This window comes from Typopeltis vanoorti, chromosome 25, assembly GCF_054136105.1.
Source record: "Typopeltis vanoorti isolate ZY-2024b chromosome 25, IOZ_Tvanoo_1.0, whole genome shotgun sequence".
Taxonomy (NCBI): domain Eukaryota; kingdom Metazoa; phylum Arthropoda; class Arachnida; order Uropygi; family Thelyphonidae; genus Typopeltis; species Typopeltis vanoorti.
In genome coordinates, this window is record NC_143573.1 from 26,765,754 (window position 1) to 26,789,869 (window position 24,116).

At 37.3% G+C, this 24,116-nt stretch overlaps 1 protein-coding gene across 1 annotated transcript in view; it reads right to left on the bottom strand.

The window, feature by feature from the left end:
• The window catches only part of Glut4EF (Glucose transporter 4 enhancer factor), a 332,547-nt gene that overhangs the window by 162,236 nt on the left and 146,195 nt on the right, over positions 1-24,116 (bottom strand). Inside the window, exon 3 of the mRNA XM_090414696.1 lies at positions 7,249-7,469. Within this exon, the coding sequence (XP_090270822.1) occupies positions 7,249-7,469 (221 nt within the window). The remainder of the gene's footprint in view (positions 1-7,248; positions 7,470-24,116) is intronic.

Sequence of the window (24,116 nt, forward strand, 5' to 3'; positions counted from 1 at the left end):
ATTATTGGTTTGTGGAGCATTGCATGGATATTGTCTTAGTGTGCAGATTTAGAGCTGTGAAGTATTGGTCTGCTACTTTGCACTTTATGACTGCTGCAGTGTAACTATTTGATGGTGCCTGAATGTTTATATGATCTAAGCAATTAGGAGTAATAGCAATTCTGACTATTTCTTATCTAGTACATGATGTTATGGTTGGTATTAGGTTATATTGGGTTGTTGCAAATGAAATTGCCATTTAATGACTGTCAGGTTTCTACTGGTTGCTGAAGAAAGCAAGCACTGAGGTATATGTTGTATAAGGTATCTATTGAACCTGGTGATGCCAAGTGTTTCCAGTTGATTTTTCTTATTTCATGGTTGACTATTTCTTTGTCTATTATTGGTTTGTGGAGCATTGCATGGATATTGTCTTAGTGTGCAGATTTAGAGCTGTGAAGTATTGGTCTGCTACTTTGCACTTTATGACTGCTGCAGTGTAACTATTTGATGGTGCCTGAATGTTTATATGATCTAAGCAATTAGGAGTAATAGCAATTCTGACTATTTCTTATCTAGTACATGATGTTATGGTTGGTATTAGGTTATATTGGGTTGTTGCAAATGAAATTGCCATTTAATGACTGTCAGGTTTCTACTGGTTGCTGAAGAAAGCAAGCACTGAGGTATATGCAAATATTTTATGTCATGTGACAGCGCCACACATGGGTGATGCAATTATAGTATATGTTTTGCTCAACGTGCATTAAACATTGAATACTACGACATCAAGTCAAACATAGAACCCAGTCAATTACAGTTGCCATACCTTTATGAGTTCAAATTGGGAAATTCTGCAGCAGCTGCAGTAAAAAACATCAATAAAGCATTCAGTGGAGGAACAACTAATGAGAGATCCACTCGCCATTGGTTTGCAAAATTTCGCTCAGGAGATTTGAGGCTACAAAACAAACCCCGTGGCCATCGTCCTTCCTCCATTGATTCGAATGAATAATTAAAGGATTTAATCAAATGAAACCCACGACAAACTGTACTAGAGATCGCCCAACTAAATGTACATTTCTCAACTGTTTCATGGCACTTGGCAATAATAGGAAAAGTAAGGAAGTTCGACAAGTGGGTGCCTCATGAACTCACTGATGAAAACAAAGCACGGCATTTGGAAGTGTGCTCTTCTCTCTTAAGAAGTAAAGAAGAAAGGTTCCTGCAACAAATTGCAACTGTGGATGAGAAGTGGATATTATACGACAATTGTACACGTTCGTCACAGTGGGTGGGAGTGGAAGACGCTCCAGGAAGGACTCCAAAGGCACCTCTGCATCCAGTCAAGATGTTTACTGTATGGTGGTCTCTGCTGGTGTTATTCACTACTCATTTCTTCCACGAGATGAAATGATAAATGCAGCTCGATATTGTACAGATATGTGGCAAATGCATGACAAACTGTGCCTTAAGCAATCAGCACTTGTGACTAGACATGGAGTCCTATTGCTTCAGGATAACGCTCAACCACATACGACAGTGTCAACTATACAGCAAATCAACAATTTGGGATACTTCATCACTTCCAGAGACACTGATTTTTACAAATGTGATATAAATGACCTTGCCACACGTTGGCAACAATGCATTGATGCTGCTGGAGATTACTTTGATTAAACAGGTATTCTTCTTCTTTTTATTCTCTTCTTTTTCAATCGTCCTTAAAATCAGCCATTTCGTTTGCAACAACCCAATACATAGATAGCATATCTTGGTATTATGCAGTGTTGTTATGGTTTTTGCTTGACGCAGGTAACAGGGTTTTCTTCTCCCGGAAACTCGGGTTTTTCATCCCGCATACAGACAAATCAGCCCTTCAGAACACACGCAATTTACAGACAAAAATACTAGTAGTGGTCGTGTGCAGTAGATGGCGCTGATGTTGATGATTGGTAGTAGAGGTTCGGTGTAGTAGTGGAGACGGAGAGTTGTACAATGGGTGTCCTCCCACGATGAGTCTTCGGACTCCTTGGAGGTGTCACGAATAATAATAATAATAATAATAATAATAAAATATTTACGTTTATATCACCAATTTTCATTAGGTATTCAGTTGTGCATAATTGACCGCACGGTTAGCCTAGTGGCTTTGCACTTCGCAACCATATGACTGGGGAAGGAGTGTCCCAGGTTCGATTCCCGTTGTAGACGTGAGGAATTTGAGGATCTTCCTCAGGCATAGCCAAGTTAGCCGATCTAGGGCGCGGTCAGTAGGGTTTTTCCGCCAGTTTATCTGGCGTTTTTCATCCCGCAAACAGGCAAACCGGCCCCGTGAACATACCTCTACAGTCAAAAATATATCCCCCCCCAGCGGCAGACCAGGCGACGGGTCGGTTGGGAGTAGTACTGACAAGTAGTCGCATCTAAGTAACACACGGACCCTGCATAGGAAGCAGGAATAACGCGAAGAAGAAGAAGAAGAAGAAGAATTCAGTTGTGCATAATTCTTGGTGTGAAAACCAGTAATTGAGTGCATGCAAGAATATTATTCTGTTTAAGTTTGGTGGCCTGTAAATAGCATTTAGTATTAAGGGGTGCTGTTGATTTGCGGTATTAATGATTTCAGTGCAAAGGATTTCAGCATGCTTAAACTGATAAACAGTTTCTTTTGCTATGTTCGATAAATATTAATATTCATCGTTAGTAATGGATACTCCTGTTAGGAACAATATATCAATATAGCAATATTGTGGTTGTCTCGCGTTTGTAACAAACTTTGTGTTGTGTGTTCTGAAGATGCTGGATATAATACCAGCGAAATATTAGTTTCTAAGTTAATAAATAGTTATTTTCTTATCCATCTGTGTTCATATCATACCATGAAATCTATTACAACATGTGCAAAGTATGGTTAGTAAGAGTAAGGACTAAATTTCTTGGTGAATTAGAGCATGATGAATGGGTGGAATGGGTTTCCCAGGGTGACAGTGAATTAGTTCATGGAGTGATATGATAAGTATGGTGTGAATAATGGTTAGTACTGACCTCCCATGATGAGCCTTTGATTCCATGGAGATGCCCAAAGAAATGCTATTATTATTATTAGCAGGCAAAGGTTGGTCGATTGGTAGAGCCTCTGCTACTAATGGCTCAGTTAAGTAAGTTTCAGCACGGTTAGTAGTTAGAAGAGGACCAATCGTTCGATGCTGTTGGCACCCTCTCCCTCAATGAGTCCTTGGACTCCCTGGAGGTGTCAAATAATAATAATAATAATAATAATTATTATTATTATTATTATTATATTCAAATATGCATTTGAAAATAGTGCTAAAATAATTTCTGCATTCTTCCCATAAAACAAATAAACCCAGGATAATATCTTGTTCCATGCAGATTTGTCAAATAGAAAATTGCAAATGTTGCAAGTGATAAATAAATTATTTATTTATTACTGCAAATTGCTTCAATTAATCTAATGTTGCATTTTAAAAGTAGATATAATTTAACTATTTGCTGACATGTAAATTGATTTTCGCATGTTAATAAACAGTAAATTCATATTTTAAACAAACAAAATAAATAACGGCAAAAAGTTAAACTCAACAGCAGTCAAATTTGCGATACAAGAATACAAAGAAACAAAATAAATAACATAAATATTTATCATATAAATTGCCAGCCTGGTTGGCCGAGTGGTTAGCTTATCCGCTCTCCAGCCAAAAGGCTGTGGGTTCAAATCCCGCCGTGGGCATGGATGTTTATGATTGTGGAAATACCAGTGGTGGTGGTGGTGGTTGGTGGTAGATGGCTTTGCAGTCAGTTGGTGGATTGAGTTGGTGGAGACAGAGTTGTAGAGCAGGTGCTCTCCGTCGATGAGCCTATGGACTCCCTGGAGGTGTCAAATAATAATAATAATAAATAAATAAAAGGCTACACTAAACAAGTGAAAGGCAAGGAAATTTCTGAAAGAAAAAAAAACATGGAAATTCTGACACAGGAATAAAAAAGCAAAAACAAATAATGTACAGTAAAAAATCAAACTTTTTGCCATATACTACTGAAAAATCGTCAAATTTCTGATACAGGAAATGCCAAGTAAAACAGATTACTTTAACTAAGGTGGTTAAATCTCCTAGTTACAATCAATCCACTTTACTATTAAGGGATTTTAGACAAGTATGGTACAATTCTGCAAGTACAGTACAGTACAGTACTTGAAGAATAAAAAACAGAAAACAGCTAGTCTATGTGTTTATCCTTGAAAAATCATAAGGTGGTGCATATATTTGATCCATTTTAATCAGCAGTGAGTTTAAACAATGAGGTCTAGAGCATAGTTAACTCATTAGTACACTCTCTCAAAACCTGATGATATATCATCCAGCCCAAAAGCCAACACTTAGTCTATTCAATCCTCCATACCTTTTCAGTTCTACAACCTTTAGTATCTCACCTTTCCTCACCGAAAATCACTTATCAGCATAGCAGTATAAAATGAATTAAATAATTCCATTAAATTCTGTGCAGCAGATGCTTTGCTATCATCAACCAACATCTTCCTTCTATCACTTCTTTTACTTAGCACAAAAAAAATGACCTTCACTGGATTTCACCTGACTTCAATTAGCCGATCTCCTATGACCAAAAGCATTCGAAATTCATTTGGTCAGTTCCTGACATCTTATACTTCTTCCACAATAATACCTTTTTGAACAAGCCAACTTACCACTATTTATCAATTTCAATCCCATCTTATTAATCTTTTAAGTAAGCAGTATATACAGCTATATGCTGCTTACTCTGAATATCCAAGATATCACAAAACTGCTTATTTTGAATATTCTCCCAAATGTTATACATTATTATTACGGATATCTCCATGGAGTCAGTAGACTCATCATGGCAGACCCAAACTATCAAAACAATATCTATCATATCTCTTCTTGAATTCAAGCCTCTCTATATCAGCCTATTTTCCCATCCCTCAGCCCATGCTATACTTTTCTCCTTCAAGCTGTTCACAGAGCTTTCTATAAAACACCTACCATCACAGTATATCTCTTTCTTTCCCACCGAAGCCCTCTTTTATGATTATTAATAATACATAACACCTCCAAGAAGTCCAAAGACTCATTGAGGGAGGGCACCTACTTTACAACTCTCCGTGTAAGTGATGCTGTTTGCTGTAGTCAACAACTACAGCAAACAGCATCACTTACACCGACACCATCTACTGCCACTTTCACAGACAATCACAAACATCCATGCCCACAATAGGATTCGAACCCGCAGCCTTTTGGCTGGAGAGCGGATATGCTAACCACTTGGCCAACCAGGCCCTCATTTGCTTGGCTATATTCCAAATCACAATCCTACTATGACCCCTCTCACTAACTGGTATAGTCGTGAAATAAGTTACACTTATTTCACAACTACATCCTCAAAGGTTATCAACAATGCTCTAAAAATTTATGCTACTTTCATCACACGAGATCTAAGATAATTATTCTTAGACAATCAAGAAATGCCATCTCCTCCTTCTGGTATCTAACCTCATAATTAAAATCTCCCATTAGAGCCACCCTCCTTTTATATGTCAAACTGATTTGCCTAAACATTTCATACTATCTCTACATTTTCAAGCATATATCAAAATCCCACTAAATGTGTTGTCCTGTTTATCTCAAACTCACATTGAAGAGTGGGCAAAATTCTTCCATTGTAATTTATACTACTCATCCTCTTTTGTCTATCTTATCCACCTAGAAAATTTTATATTCTTCCATTTCTATTTTCATCAGTATATCATTGTTAGTTCACGAAGTTTTGAATATACCAATAATCCTTAGGCAGACCAACTCACTCAACAACTAAAACTTATTCTCCTTATTTCTGATGCTCCTTGCACTGTTAAATGAACATATTATCATCTCATTATTTTCATGCAAGGCCTATTTAGTGCATTCACAGGAACAATATATTAGCCATTACGGTGGAAAGAGCATTAAAATACTGTCTAGGATATGAGGATTATAAGGGCTTTTCAAATGAAGGTGATAGCTACTCTCGTGCCAAGGTGGCTGAGTACCCCCCCTCCTAGAAATTGGATTCTGACAAAATATACTGACTTCACAGCTAAACCAAACAGTGAACTTCATTCTTTGCTAATTTTCTTACCATTTTCTCCCTCTCACACACACACATTCTGCTCTACTCTCATAACCATTCTGTCATTTTTACATTCGATATCTCCTTTTAAACCTATCCTTCATATTCCTTGGTTTCTTGTTCTACTATACTTCCTTTTTTTTAGCGAAACTAATTTCATCTATTCTCCTAACACATTCATCTCTTTTGCCCACAACAACAATGACTGAACTCCATATGCAACACCCTACCACTTTAAATGCAGTCCATACAATTTCCTCCATACAACTATATGCCTTACAAAACTCCATCATCTTATCATTCATTTCCACTCTCTTCTTCACAGTAGTGCACTCAGGATTTAATCAGGGGGGGGGGGAGTTGAGTAGACGATTTGGGAATACATACTATGTATTCATATGACCTATGACTGAGCATCTACAATGATCACTAATTCATAAGTAGCATAGAAATAGAAGACATGGCACAATATAGATTTTTAAAAAAATGGATTTTAATTAGGAAAAGATTTTTGGAAAATTTTCTAGTGTTTTTTTCCTTTTTCTTTGGGGGGAGAGGGGCTTTCCCCCTGCTCTCTGCTTCTTTAACTTGCTGCTATCTTCTTTTTCAACTCACCACTATCCTTCTTTCTCAAGTACATCAATCCAAAGTTGGTGGTAGCAGTATGTCATAACATCCAATCCTGTGCTCTCCTTTTAATTTCTTCATAACTTTTAGCTCCAGTTATTATTGTTATTATTACAGTTATCACCACTATTATACATAAGTAATTCATTATTATTATTCAACTTTTCACAACAGCTTTATCAAATCCTTTTTAGCATTCTTTCTCACCTTCCAAGCAACTTGTGCTCACCATCACCAGCAACTCTGATTGTCACAAAAAATATAATTTAATCTGGTATTATTATGTATTGTTCCAAACAAGTAAAAAGGAAATTTTAAAAAATGCTGAATCAAAAACCATAATATGTATACATAGGATGGAGTAATAGTAATATATTCTGATGCCTGACAATGGCAGTGTTAATCTCTTATGAGCTTATATTTTGCAGATTTTATAAATTTGTTATTTATTTATTAGAGTCAACTACTCACTTTAATTTTTCCTAGCAGAGGATCATCTATAAATCCAACGCTCTCATCAGTTTCAACATTTTCATCATGGATGGGTGGTGAGCGATCATTCCTGGAAGCATCACTTCCATCAGATGACAAATGACTGGGTGGAGATGGTGTGGCAGTGCGTGGTGGAGACCTGGTACTCCAGCTCCATGCTCCAGAACTACTGTTACTAGCCCAAGAAAATGAGCATCCACCTGAAATTATGAATGACTACTTAATCTTAACAACTTCAGCAATGTTTTAACTTGCTGACACAAATTCTAACATTACACAAATGTTTCATCTTGCAAATCAAAATGATAACAATAATTATAAAAAAGCAATATTGAAATTAAATAAAATCAATAATGTATATAATCATTATATACATTATTGATTTCTAAAATAAAAATCCCAAAAAATCCTAAATGGGAGTAAGCAGAACTCTTTTAGCCTCAACTACTTTTTTCTTTTTTTTTTTTTTTTGGAAAATTGATAGACAGCTAGTCTCATCCACCCTTAGCCATCACTGATAGCTAAGCCAAGGCTATCAACGATTTCATAGAGATCACAGGAAAGAGTATGGTAGATAACTGCCCCATCTGGTAGTCCTAGGTTTTAACAGGTATACATTATTGCAGAAATAGTGGGAGTTCTAGATTTATTTCTTTAGTTAGTTAATTAATCAGTTAGAGCAGGAGTCGCCAAACTTCTTTGACCATCGACCCCCTTCAAGGGTATCTTAACTTTCTTGGTATGTTCACGGTCCCTAGAAAGTTACCAACATACCAAGAAAGTTAAGAAAGAACTTAGAGCTTTAAAAATAAATGCCCCTGCTTTCTCACAATATGCCTCAATCTTCACTATAGATGAAGTAAAAGTCGTCATAAAAGATATCAAAGCAGGCAAGGCCCCAGGCTTCGACGGTGTCCATCCTGAATTTCTGATTAATAATGGACCAAATACTATAAAATGACTCTGTGAATTCTTTTCTGATATATTATTGACTGGCCGACTACCTAGCCAGTTTAAGAAGTCAAAAATAGTTGCTATTCTTAAACCTGGAAAACCACCCCAAGAGTCAAAAAGTTACAGGCCTATTGCTTTATTGAGTTGCACCTAGAAAATGTTAGAGCGCTTTCTGTACAACAGATTGTCCACACCAATATGCAGCATGTCCCGATTGAGCAAGCAGGTTTTAGAGAAAAACGTGGTTGCTGTGATCAATTGCTCACTTTAACATCATACATAGAAGCTGGATTTCAGAAGCAAGATAAAACATCAGCTGTCTTCTTGGACCTAACAGCAGCCTATGATACAGCATGGCATGAAGGTCTTATATACAAATTTCTTAGCATTGTCCCATGTAAAAGGACTGCACGCTTAATTTCCTCCATGCTCACTGAACGTTTCTTTCAAGTTATATTAGGAAATAAAATGTCCCGACAACAAAAACTTAATAATGGTCTTCCACAAGGGTCAGTATTGGCACCTTTACTTTATAACCTATACACATATGACTTGCCTGCTACCATTTCACGCAAGTTCTGTTATGCTGATGACACTGTAATTGCCATTCGACACAAAAACATGAGTCAGGCTGAAGACGTACTTACAAAAGATCTGAAAACTATAGGTGAATATTATAAAAAATGGAGGCTCCCGCTCAATCCAGACAAAACAGAAGTATCAAGCTTTCACCTTAATAATCACATGGCAGATGTCACTTTACATATCTTCTTTGAAGGATGTTTACTACGACACAATAAGTTTCCAAAGTACTTGGGCGTTACCCTGGACTGCACGCTCTCTTACAAGCAACACCTAACAAACGTTTCTGCTAAGTTAAGAACCCGTAACAACATAATACAAAAACTAATAAGCACAAGATGGGGAGCAACCAATAATCTGCAGATTACTGCTCTTGGTCTAGTTTTCTCTGTTGCCGAATATTGCTCACCAGTGTGGCTAAATAGTACACATGTTAAACTTGTTGATAGCCAACTAAATAATACAATGAGACTGATTTCTGGCACAATTAAATCAACGCCCACACACTGGCTTCCAGCTCTTAGTAACATTGTTCCATCGAATCTGCGCAGGACTAAGGCTCTCTTACAGGAGTATAAGAAAATCTTGGAGAACACAGCCCTACCAATACATTTAGATCTCCCAGACTTAAGTGTACGATGACTGAGATCAAGACATCCACTACTACAATTAGCCCAACTACTACTACATTCTAACTTTGACTTGAAGCAAAAGTGGCAAGAACAGTGGGAGAGCCATACAGATGACATCACAAAATTTTCTCTCAATGAATTACAAGAAAGTTTTGATGCTTGCTCACACCTCCCATGAAAATCCTGTACTCAGCTTAATAGAATACGAACTGGTCATGGTGTATGTGCGGACATGCTTTTTAAATGGGGTAAACGACCATCCCCGCATTGTGATTGTGGAGCTCAGAGACAAACTGTGAACCATATTGTGACTCAGTGTTATCTCAGAGCATATTCAGGAGACAAATTGGACTTCTTAAATGCTACACCTGAAGCTACGAACTATCTGACCAATATGGATGTAACCTTTTAATTTTATTGGTTTTTAAAATGACTTTTGACTTTTAATTTTATATGTTATTAAAGTGTATTGTACTGCATGTTTTGATATTCATGCCATACGAATAAATAAATAAGGGTTTCTTGAATTTTTATCGACCCCCTCTATTTTACTATTACGTAATTATAATAGGACAAGCAAAAAAAGATGCTTATGTGAGTTTTTAGATTGTCTGTTTTATAGTTACAGTGTTTATTGTATGTATAATATAGTATATATTATTATATTACTATTACTACTACTATCACTAGTAATATCACTGGTATTACTAGTGATATTAATATACTGGTATTACTACCAGTCCTGCTCAACTCTTCAACACAGAAAAGTTTAGTTTGTGAATGAATAACAAATGAATTATAATATGTATGTTGATGAATTTTAGAACATTAATGCTCACTTGTATGTCGATGTGCAAAAATGAGACTGGGATCGAATTCATGTAAGAATAAGTAAATAAGCAATGGTGCATGTGTTGCAATCTCGCTCCTGCCGTGCTGGCCAGGCGGAACCACATACATCTGTTTATTGGTAAATACGTCATTTTGGCCTACTTGATTGGCCTCCATAACTATTTTCATGACCTTGCCCCAACTTAGAAGTCCTATTCATGTCACTGTTCCCACGATTCACTCCTAATTGTGTTGTCATTCAGGATGGAGGTAATCCAAGTTAACCGAATTAAATATTACCCATACAATGATGTCTTATATTTTTCTATTGACCCCCAATCGACCCCTGAGCCAGAATCGACCCCCCCTAACAATGTTATATCAACCATTTTGGCGACCACTGAGTTAGAGGCTTAAAACTACAGTTTTCCAGAGAGGAAACTGCTTGCCTGTGCCAAAGATCAACTAGCTCAGGAACGGGAACTCAAAACAGACCTAGAAAAAGTTCCTCTAGTTAGCAACTAGAATCAAACCTTTAGAAGTCTTTCTTCTGATGGTCTAACTCTATGGAGGCAAATAATCTTTCCACACACACACACACACACACACACACACACACACACACACACACACACACACACACACACACACACACACACACAGGCACTTCTAAAATAAAAAGCTGAAACATAAAACAAGCAGATAATAATGACCAAAAAGCTCTTCATCAGCTCTGAAATAGAAATTAATCCTAGTTATATTTCAAAATAATTTGTCTTTTTTTTAGAGTGCTTTGTTGATTATTTGATTATTTACAAAATTGTGCAATTCGGTGTTTCCCAAAGTGCCACATATCCCCCCCCCCCACTAAAGAAAGGTCTTTAGGCGGTATGTGGCACTACTTCTTTTTAGTTTTATATTTTGGTTGCTGTAATGTTAGATAAGTGCAAGTCATCTATTCTATAATTTTAATTACTAAAAAATCTAAAGTAAGTTTTAAACAAAATGTATCTCTTGGCATGCATTGAATGACCTCTATTAAGGCCAAGTCTGGTTGATGACACAAACACTTTCTGACCGAGCGGTTCAAACTGTTTGTGTTAAAATTTTAAATTTTTAAATGAAAAAGTTCCAACATGCAGTTGGAACACTGCTAAATTTGGGAATTGTTCATATCTTAAACTACAATGGTGCTTGGTGTTCTCATGGATGGTGATTATTTCACCATCCATGCAGATGGTAAAATATTAAGAAAATGGTTTCATATTTGTACTTTATTATAATGCAAATGTTAAAAAAATAAATACTTTATTATTAATTATTCATGTTTGAATGAAATATTATTATAACTTCTCAGAAATTTCCTTTGCCTGATAGGAAGTGTATTGGTATTATTTAAATTTTAAAAGAGGATGTGGATATTGAAATTTTGGGAAACACTGGCATAATTGATACAAACAGAGTACACAGTAAGTGTCTAAGTTATGAAAATTAATGGGAGTTTAAAAATAAAAAATAAAAATAAAATAAAATTAAAAAAAAGAGATGGAAGTTTCAAAATATATTTGCTTCAAAATTACATCACTACACTGGGATGATGTTGCACAACATATACATCTCTAATTGCTAATCAATCCCATACTATAGCCTGTTTCCACAAACAGGACAAGACAAATATTGCCATCTTATAAGCATATATTTCCTATTTGGAAGAAATGTCAACTAGACTTGTAGGTAGTATATGATTTTCCAGCCTGGTGAAATACTTGCTTACTGGAGGCATGATGTGGCTACTGTGATATTCTGTTTCCAGAGTAGGACCTCAATTTTTTTTATTTTTTTCACATACAGTACAAGTAGTGGCCTTGTTGGTCATGCTTAATACACTACTAATAATAAACTATGGAGCTAGCGTCTCATCCATTTGAAGTCTTATCTTATCATCTTCTCTTATCATGAAGGTAAGAAGGAATATGATGCCACAGGCCTATCTGAAAATCATGATTACTATCAGTCATGATCTAACACAAATCCAAAGCAAGGGATGAAATCATAAGAGCCAATTGCAATAAGCTTGCCTTGTGCTCAAATAGCAGTCGAGCCTTCTGTCTTGCTAAGGCTGTTGATTGTAACTTCTGTCCTTCCTTGTTTCCAGCTCTGTCATGTCATGATGGTTCAAAAGTGATATCATCCAAAAATAAGGCAGACTTCTTGACATCTGTCTTTCTTCCAAATCTTGTATACAGACAACCAAGGCAAATCACTTCCTATTATACTGCAAACTGCTCACAGCACACTTCTTCCTCTAAACTTTTGCCAGAAGGAAATCAGAAAAATCTTCAGTTGTCTTGATACTAATCAGTCTTCCCGGATATGTCTCTCCAGCTGTGTTACAAACTTGTGTCCGAGAATTAATGAACACCCTATTTTGACTATACAATCTGTCATACTAATATGTCATCTGCCCAATAGAATGTCGGCAAGCCTTTATCCAGCATGTCCCTTAAAAAGGAAATAATGGTCAGCCATCATCCTACTACACTTACCTCGGTACTCTCAAAAGTGATGGAAAAGATCAATAACCAGCTCCTTTACTGTTGTACTAGCGACCCATTAGTTAATTAGGGATTAACAATACAGATTATTCAACTCGTGTTTTATATTAGACCCTCTCATTAACCATGTCCTATCCACCTTTGAACATGAGCCATGGAAAGATTTGGAGAAACTCACATAGTAGCTCTTTATATCTACAAGGCATTTATTATTATTATTATTACCCCAAGACCTCATGGAGTCAAAGACTCATCTGGGAGGTCCTTTTATCACACACACAGCTCATCATACCATGCCTTGAACACATTCAAACTCCTTGCAGACACCACACTCTCAGGCAAGGCATTCCAATCATTTACAACTCTGCACGAAAAAAAACCTACCTCTCACTCCCCTACTCACATCCTCTTTCTACAGTTTCCAGGGATTCTCTGGTTCCCCCCAATCTCCCACTATTTTCTGTAGAACTTCTCCAGCGTTGATCCTATAACAACCCCTTAGAAGACGTAATTTGCAGAGTCCACCAGACTCTGCAAATTACATCTCAATCTTTCCTCATACTCGACATTCCAGAGGACAGAAACTACCTTAGTCAGTCGCCTTTGGACCTTTTCCAACATCTCTTCAACCTTCTGAAAACCAGGTGACCAAATCTGGGCACAATAGTCCATGTGTGGCCTAATCAAAGCTTTATAAAAGGGAACAAGAATCTCCCTACTTCTACATGTCAGTGTCCTCTGCATCATTCCCAGAAGCCTTTGTGTTGTCTTCACAATTTTGGCTATGTGTCCCCTAAATTTCAGATCCTTATCCACTATCACCCCCAGATCTCTTCTTTGTTCCACCTCCAACAATATATCCTCACCAAGCATAAATTCTGCATCCCATCTTTGTTTTCCAAATTTTAAAACCTTACATTTTGCAACATTGAACTCGCATCCCTATTTCCATGCCCAATCACTCAATTTATTCAAGTCTTCTTGTAAGGCCACAACATCTTCACTACTCTTCATGGTTCATCCCAACTTTGCATCATCTGCAAACAACTGAATATCTCCATCCAAATCTTCGCCAATATCATTAATATACAAGTTAAACAATAATAGCCCTAAAACAGACCTATAAGGCACTCCACTAGTGACTTTCCTTTTCCTGGATATCACTCCCCATACACAGCTTGTTGATACCTATCAGATAGCCAGTCTCTAATCCAATGCACTAATCCAATATCCAACCCCATCTGCTCTAGTTTGACTATCAAATTATCATGAGGTGCTCTATCAAAAGCCTTTGCAAAATCTAAGTATATTACTGTCTATCCTTCTCCTCTATCCAAGGAAGCAGTCACTTTATTGTAATAAGTAAGTAGATTACTAAAACATGACCTCCCTTTAGCAAATCCATGCTGTCCATCAAAGATAATACCATTGTAATCAACCCAACTCTGGATCCTAGTTCACACAAGCTTCTCCAACAACTTAACCACAACACCTGACAGATAGGCCTATAGTTTGATGCTTCAGTTCTATCACCCCTCCTTTATGAAGTGGCACAATTTTGTCCTCCTTCCACTCCTTAGGAACTTGACCGAGTGCAAGACTCGTATTAAAAAAAATATGTCAAGGCAGGTGTCAACTCCCTGGCACATTTCTTCAGAATACGTAGTGATATATTATCAAGTCCCACAGCCTTATTAACATCTAGTTAACTCAACTCCCCATACACCTATTGCTCATTTACAGTCAGTCTCTCCTCCGCATCATAAACTGCTCTCAATCTCTCCATTAAGTCACATTCGCAAGACTGCTCATTAAGTATCTCCACCACACATTCCACAACAACTGTTTATATACCATTTTCTCCTATCAACGCCATAATCATTCTTTCTTTTGCTGGCTACATATTGAAAGAACTCCTTAGGGTTCTTTTTGGCTTCATTAGATTGCTGTTCATATCTCTCTTTAGCTACCCTCACCAACCAAGTCACCCTCCTTGCCTGGTCTTTGTAGATCTCATGGAATTGGTTATTTCCACTTATCTTATGCTGCCTCCACAATGCCCTTTTTCTCTGTATAGCATGCTTAATCTCTTTATTCATCCATCTTACACCTACCTTATTTAACCTTCTTACCCTTGGAATACATTTAGACATCGCATCTACTAGATAGTTTTTGAAAATCCCCTAAGCTGCACTGATCTCTTTTCCAGCTAACTCCTCATTCCATGCTACATCCGCAAGCTGTTTCCTGAGCTCTTCCATAACCACCCCCCCCCTTGAGGTTCCACATATACCATTTTCTCACAGAGGTCCTCGCACTGCTGGCAACCACCCAGGTAATCACCTCATGGTCACTCTCACCAATTGGTGGATGATTTGACACCTCATTTATAATTACATCCTCTGATGAGATGACCAAATTCAAGATCCTCAATTCTCGCGTGCCCTCTGTTACATACTGTCTGAGGTAGTTATCCCTCAAAAACTCAAGAAACTCATTTGCTTTAATTCCAGTTGTTATCTCATCATTTCAGTCTATATTGCCATAATTAAAATCACCCATAATGATCACCCTTATCTTATTTGCTTGGTTAATTTGATTATACATTTCATTATCACCACCATCCGCATTAACTGGTCTATAACAACATTCCAACAAGTATTTGATTCCATTCACCTCTATCTCACACCATATTGCCTCAAAACACTGACACTATTTCCCTCTTGCATCTCTACTTTGTATGGACATAACTCTTTCTCTATCATCAACAGCCACCCCCCCCCTCCCTTTTTACTCCTTCTAACCTCATGAAACACATCATACCCTTCCATCTCATTTCCTGTCAGGATGTCGTCTTTGACCATATATTCTTTTATCACAAGCTACATCTTAGTCTCCTGTCCTTTGTGATGGTACTGCCAGTTTCCTCTCTGATCATTCGCTGTGCATCATGGCAGATAGCTTCCTCTCATCATGGAGTTAGCTAAGGTCTTGAACTCTCTCTCACACACATTCTTCCTTCTGTATATCAGTCTACCTCAGGTCTTATCCATGATTTTGCATTTAACATTTTCTTCTTCATTCAAGAAGCCTTGTAGTACCCAAATTATTACTACTATTATTATTAGTGCTAAAGAAAACCTACAATAATTATATCAATATGTTGCAAGTAAAAGAAAGAATGAATATGAAAAACTCTATTAAATGCAGATGGTGTGAGGGTTACAGATCCAGAAGAGGTTGTTCAACTAATGAGTGCCCATTTTGTTAAAAGCTATCAACCTGGTGTATGATGTATGTGACATTGAGATCACCACTACCACTTCACTGGATGAAGAAATTCAGGTGTATGAAGACAGGTATTAGGGCTACTGTACAAACTGAATAAGAATTCAGCAATAGAGACTGATTGGATATCAGCACATATGCTAAAAGAGCATTCAGCTGAAATCGCCATTCCTCTGAACAGGCTGTTTAATATGAATTTCAGAACAGGAAAGATTTGGCAGGAGTAGAAAGAATGTATGGTAATTCCATTGCACAAGGATGGTGCAATGACCGATGTATCCAACTATTGACCAATTAGTATCTCATGAGCTGTTGTGAAGATTTTGGAAAAACTGGTTAGGGCTTGCATTCAGAAATGGGTTGACAGTGAATCTCTACTTTGCAATGAGCAACATGGATTTACTAAGGGAAGGTCATGTTTTAGCAACATGCTCATATTCTATAACAATGTTACCATTGAACTAGACAAGGAGAATGCATACAACAACTTATGGATTTTTGCTAAGGCTTTTGAGAGAATACAGCATGGTAGACTGTTGCATAAATTGACAAATATGGGTTTGGATTATTGAATATTAGTGGATAAGAGGATGGCTGAATGACAGATATCAAAAAGTGGTCTCCAGGGGATGTGAATCTGCAAGATTTAAGGTAGGCAGTTGTGTACCACAAGGATCAGTGCTTGGTCCACTGTTATTCAATCTATACATTAATGATATTGGGAAGCATTCAATGAGCAACATACAGCTATTTGTTGATGATGCAAAAATAGGTAAGGTAATTAGGAATGCTGCTGATATGCAGTACTTGCAGAATGATTTGAATACTCAGGAGTTGTGAGCAATGGAAAATGGATGTCAGTTCAATGTCAGTAAATGTAAAGTCATTCACTTGAGCATGATTAGATATCCAATGTCATATTATATTGCCATTATGCTACAAGAAACTGATGAGTCTTGGAGTGTTAGTAGATAGGAAGTTGAAGTTCAGGGGCCATGTAGCAGAGATTGCAAATACAACTCAAGAGATAATTGAAATGCTGAAATAAACATTCGCATGTAAAGATAGGGATGTCATTTTGCCTGTTTACAAGGCCTTGATAAGACCTCACTTGGACTACTGTACACAGGTCTGGTCTCCTGGTTTCCATTGCGACTCTGATATATTGGAGAGAGAGAGAGTGCAAAGGAGTGTGTTAAAAATTATATCAGGATTGTGAAACACTTATTATGAAGACAGATTGAGAATTTGTAGACTGCAGAAAACAGGGTGATATGATTGTGACTTAAAACTTCTGATAGGGTCATACAGGATTTCAATTGACAGAATTTTTCAATTTATGGAGGGGGGAAAGGACAAGAAGGCATCCTTGGAAGCTGCTAAGAAGGAGATGAGGGCTATATTTTTCTCACATAGGGTGGTGTATGATTGGAATGGATTGCCATTGGATGTTGTGAGTGAATGAATTCAAGAATAAGTATGATAGCTGGTGCATGTAGTATGTGGCCTCCCTCGATGAGTCCCTGATTCCGTTGAGATCTCTCTTAATAATAATAATAATTAACACTAGACCTCTATTAGAGTCAAAAACATCATAATGGGGAGGTACACACTATCACATGAAAAACTCAAACTGTGTCTTATAGTCATTCAATGTGTCTGCATTCACCACACTCTCAGGCAATGTAAAAATGGCTCCCCTTACAAACCGCTCTCCATGCAAAAAAACCTGCTCCTTACTCCCTTTTTTCACACCCAATCCTCCAAGTTTTTAATGCGCCTGAAATGATAAATCCATGTACTCTGAGGACCAGTACAAAATCTGTGTCACTGTGGAATCATAGTGAGTACACTATCCACTCAGCTACCTATACCAGCAGAGTTATTATTATTATTATTACCACGGGCTACTCCAGGAGTCCTTAGACTCATCGAGGGAGGCCCTAAACATCATGTTCACACAGCTGTTCAACATTCTCACAATATCTATCATACCTTGCCTTGAACTCGCTCACTGTCATAGCACCCACAACAGACTCTGGCAGCTTATTCCACTCATTTACCACTCTAAAAGTAAAGAACCCAGCTCTAACACCCCTGCTAACCACGCTCTTGCCCAGCTTCCATGGGTGTCCCCTAGTTCTCCCACCACCAGTCCTGATCTCAAAAATATCATCTGAATTAATCCTATAGAATCCTTTTAGCAATTTGAATGTCTCAATCATATCTCCCCTTTTTTGCCTATCAACTAGTTTCTGCAACCCACAAATCTTCAACCTGTTCTCATATGGTTCATTCCATAGACCTGCTATCATCTTAGTCACTCGCCTCTGGATCCTCTCAACCTCCTCCCCATCAAGAAGGAAGTTAAAAAATAAAAAAAATTTATAAAATAAAAATAAATAAATAAAAAAGTTGAAGAGATTCATTTGACAACACTGCCTATGCGGCACAGAAACTAGCACTGAGAGTAAGATTGCAGACAAAACTGGAAGCATATGTTCTGTCCAACAGATACAAATCGGGTAGCAAATTATGAAATCAGTCGAAGATGTTTTATGAAAATGTTATTAGCTAACATCACATATTTTTAAAAAGATAGAATAACCAAAATGGACGGAAATTGTCAAAATGTACATCAGAAATTTCAATTGCACGGCGCACTTTTTTCTGATAGCAGAGTAAATTGCATATGCACGCCTCGCGGATACGAACAAATCTGACTGCAACTATCAGCCATAGTGTTAAAAGACGGTAAGTGTACTTCATGGTTAATTTACTAACCGCCTGAAACGAACTGCATCCGAAGAATATAAAAGCAGATTTTTTTTTTCAATTATCAGTAAGTGTTTTAAATGGATTTCTGTTTATTTATATGAATGTTAAAATTGTATGTCGTAATTTTTGTATTATAATTCTAACAAGAACATTTATTTCGGTTAAAAAGTTATTGCCGTGAGAATAATGGTAAGAGAAGTATACATCTAAACTCACAGTATACTAAAGATTTTGGTCAATGATCAGAATTTTGGATTTAAAAAAAAATGGCTCTCAAGCTTTTCCGTGGATAACAGGGAAGTTGAAGGTCACAAAAGAATACAGTGCTTGAACATTTAAGAGAAGAAGCATCCATTAGTAATAAATACATATCAAGCAAAAAAAAAATCTTGACAAGATTTTTTTTTAGCCACCAGTTACAGCACTGAAAAACCTCGCAATGTGGGAACGGGTGAAAGGAGTTCGTTAAGCCCGATTAAGCTTTTGTAAGCAGGCTGGGAAAAAAAAAAAAAAGCTTTAAGCTGTATTTACGAGGGCGTGAGGATCCGCACTAATACAGTCGTCATGGCACTGTATTTATTATAAAGCTATTCTTTATGTTACATTTTTGTTTAAACCGAAAAAAAAAAAAAAACTTTAAATGAAATTCTGCAAAGTTTGCAGGCGTTATCTATTAGGTCTATTTATTTGTAAACACTGCAAGGAAGTCGTACTCCTGGAAAATTAATCCAGAGTTGCTTATTACTTCCTTATATCGCATTTCCCCAACGTTATAAACACTGCGTTCTTCAAACACCAATGGAGTATTTTAAAAGCTTCTACAATTGAAGTTTTTTTATCTTCTCTACAAAGTCATATTTATCTTTAATAATGGAATGAACGTTATTTACATATAATTCGCGCACACGACAATTTTTTTTCAAGTTGATGTAGTTGCTTAACTTTAAATGGAGAGTTATCATGTTGTCGTGTTTTGTTTTTGCTGAGATCCAGAAGCAAATAGCTGATTGCGTCTCTTGCCGGCATGAGCTGCGGAAGTGTCAAAGTAGGCCTTGATGACCAGCTGTGGCTCAAGGCCAACAACATTGCTAATGCCCAAGGCTTACCCAGCTGTTTACATGTACATCAGACCTCGCTTGCTTGCGCTACACAAACCGAGGTCAAGGATGGGGCGGGCTGGACGCCTGCGCAAAGTGTATGAACACTACAAACAGTGCCGGTTGTCAGTAGAAAAAGTCTTACTTCATTTCAAACTGTATACGATGGTATATATATGTATAGGATAAAGGATGAAACCAAGAATTTAATTTCTTGGAATCTTTAATTTATAAGTTGTACATTGTGTTATTTCATTATAAACAAAGAGAAGAAACGCTAAATGACTGAATAGATGTAAACAGCTGCTATGTAACGCGTTCCATTTCTACTCTTTGTTTATAATGAAATAATACAATGTACAACTTATAAATTAAAGATGCCAAAAAATTAAATTCTTGATTTCATCCTTTATCCAAGTGTAAGCAAACAAAGTTAGCGCGTGAAGTCACTTCACGACTGAGCTACTTGTATATAGAAGCTAATGACTTCACATGAATTGGCTTAGTATCCCATAATGCAATGCACATATCCTTACTGACATATATAATTATTATTTATTATTATTCCTGATACCTCCAAGGAGTCCGAAGACTCATCGCGGGAGGACATCTACAACTGCCTCTCCACCTAACCGCTACTACGAATCATCTCCATCAACGCCATCTACCGCCCACCTCAAACACCACCACAACTAGTAATTTTTGTCTGTAAATTGCGTGTGTTCTGAAGGGCCGATTTGTATGTATAATCCTATGCATTATGAGGGGGGGTCGCCACCCAGGCCAGTTTCGACCTTTGTAAAGGTGAAGGGGGGGGACTCCTAAAACTTGAGCGATCCCTCAGATCATCCAACAATGAGTGACCCAAAGGATCATTTAACTGAGCAGTGGTTCCACACAACGACAGCCCTACCCTGTCCCCAAGCTGAGCCTTCAGCGGTGGCTTTGCCCAGAGGCAGGACCACCCCACCACCAAGCAGAGCCGCACATGATCCCAGGAAAAAACAGCCATAAGACCACTTCAGCAGACTCTTCCAGCATCTTGTTTATGTGCGGGGGGATCTCAAAAACCTCCTGGGAATCTAAAGAAACTCCCAACAGTGAGTGACCTGAACAATCATTTAACTCAGCAGTGGTTTTGCTCAGTGACAGGCTCATCCTACCACTGAGCAGAATCATTTATATTCCAGGGAAAAGCATTCGCAGAAGCAACCACGATAGAGGCCCCCCCCCCAACGTACCCAAATCCTCTTATACTGTACTCAGCAGCACTCTCAAGGCAACTTAACTCTCATCCAGAGCAGCAGATTCCCCCCCCCCCAATCAACAGAAAACCGCATCAGTGGGAACCAGACCCAGAAGTGATACCAAGGGTTAAAATAATGCAGAAGTCATATTTTCATATATTCTGGAAGAGATAGATGTTGAAAGATTTTTTCACTTGCTTATGCTATAAATTAAAGATGCCAAGGAATTAAATTCTTGGTTTCATCCTTTATCCAAATGTAAGCAAACAAAGTTTTTCTTTGTTTGCTTATACTTTGCTTACAAAAATTATTTCAACCTTGGTATTACTTCTGGGTCTGGTTCCCATTGATGAGACCTCAATAAAAGTCGAAACCGGTTCGAGTAGTAGCAGTTCCCATAATGCGCATTATATATGTCCGTAAGGATATGTGTTGCATTATGGATACTAAGCCAACTGATGTGAAGTCATTAGCCTCTATATAAAGTAGCCCAGTTGTGAAATGACTTCACACGCAAACTTTGCTTACACTTGATTAAAGGATGAAGCCAAGAATTTAATTTCTTGGCATCTTTAATTTATAGTATAAACAAGTGAAAAAACTTTCGACATCTATCTTTAGTACAAATTATAACCTAAAATTTCTGTATTCCGTATACAGTATTTTATTGTAATAGATACTGAAACATGAATGTACAGTGCATCCGTGCACTTACAAGTAAAACAATCAGATGGAAACATATGAAGTATGAGCAATTTTTCTGATTATTTGGACAACTTATGACAAGAGACGACGGAAGCTAATAATCAACGATAAATTCTTCAAATTCGGGCATTGAAACAAAGCGTTCTAAGGATGGTTCAGCAGATGCATAACTTGTGGAAGGTCTATCTCATCATCGCCGATGATGGGATAGACCTTCGATGATGAGAGCAGCAGTAGACGTTTTTAAAAATTCATGCATTGTGTTTAATTTAATCCGCACAGATTTCCTTTTCTTTTCTTCTCTGTAGTAAGCAACTGCAACTTGCATAATTCCCAATATGGATAGATTCTAAATCTATCCATGTTGGAACCTATATCTTCAAACAACCAAATTGCCTTAACATATGCAAATACCTGTGCTAATTTTATTCACTACAAAACACTATAACATTTGTTGCTATAGGCCACTGGGACATAGCTGTGATCACGAAATAATCTGGTTAAATGTTCTCGTCAGTGTGAAGGATTATCGTACATTCAAATGGACATGATGACCAAACTGCACTTCTTATCCATGTTCTTTCAACAGAGAGCACGCATCATATCCAGATTTTGCTGGGCGTATATATATATAGACGTCCTGGCCAGTTCACGAAAAAGTGTGTTTTGATTTTATAACATTTACATTTTAAGTACATTAAAAAAGTAAGGGACGCTCAACTTAAATTTGCATCGGGGCGCCAGAACCCCTAGAGCCGAAACTATATATATATATATATATATATATATATATATATATATATATATATATATCAGGGGCGAATACTTAGGATGTGTTAGGTGTGCAGTGCTCATCCACCAAAAAGCAATATCACCCATATTATATTTTTGCATTTATTCCCGTTAAAGACTTCCCCTAATTGTTTCCAGACTTCGTGTGATTCCTAAACGTAAACACGATATACTAATGCTTCATGAAGGGGACACTTTTCGACGCGTAAACATCGCATCACATTCGCGTTAATAGCCTGGGTGTGCATTCATAATACATAAACCTTTGAACCCTTTGAAAAGATGTACAGATGGCACAGCGGGTCAAATTCTTAGCGCTCTAGTAGTTTTAAACCGCTCAGAAGACGAAGCAGCGTGAACCTAAGACAATAGCACCTGGAGGATGTGATTGGTTACCGTATTTGCTCGCACTTTTTTCCCCAAAATTAAAGCTAAAAAATGGTGGTGCAAGATATATGCAGGGATTTTCGAAAACTAAAGTTTTCAGGCAAAAACTGAAAATGGGTATGACTTACCAAGAATTTCCTGCTTCCAAAAGATCGCGAGCTCCAAAGGCAAGCCAACAATTGTTGAGTCGAAATGCTAATTCTCATCAACTCAAATGCAATCAAACAAACACTTATTTCCTGTAATTGAACAATAGTTTTTATTAGATACTGTGCTTGTCTGTGTAACATATGATTTTGCTTGAGCCTATACAGCGTAGTTTCTGTGGGAGGGGGACCTGATTCATTACTTACTTAATGACCTGATTCATTATCCCAGTTGTCTCTAATTGCACCATTTGTTGAGAAATATACTGCATAGACTACAAATGTCTGTACCTTATTCAGTGATACAATAAAAACTACTTGTTTCTCTTCCGTCTACAGTATGTAGCTGCTGCGGAGAGCATGCTGTTGACCACAAGGAGCGAGTTACTATCTCCCTTGACTTTAACGTGTTTAAACTTTTTCTCGTGTGTGAGGTATATGCGAAACTTTCTAATTTATTTTTTCCTAAAGTAAAATCAGGATTGCCAGTTTTCATTCGAATTCCGAAATCCAATCCAACTGAACGTTGTCGTGAGTTTCTCTTTTTGTTTTCTGAGTTTCATCTTTTGCATACGTGAAGTGTGAACTGGCCTGGTAGGCAGGTTTTTATATATAATTTTCCATAAATTAAAAAAAAATGTTTGCCCGTATTTACAATGGGAAACAGAATTGTAGTCGAAGGAGGTAAACCTCGTCTTCTTCTTCCAAATTTTACATCTTTGATTAATTCAAACATACCATTCTCCTGCATTATTGTTTTCTAATATAGAGCATCTTAAAACATACACATTGTCCACTCTGCGTAGATTTGGTTACAATTAATTGATAAATTAAAGTATTGAAAGTTATCCTA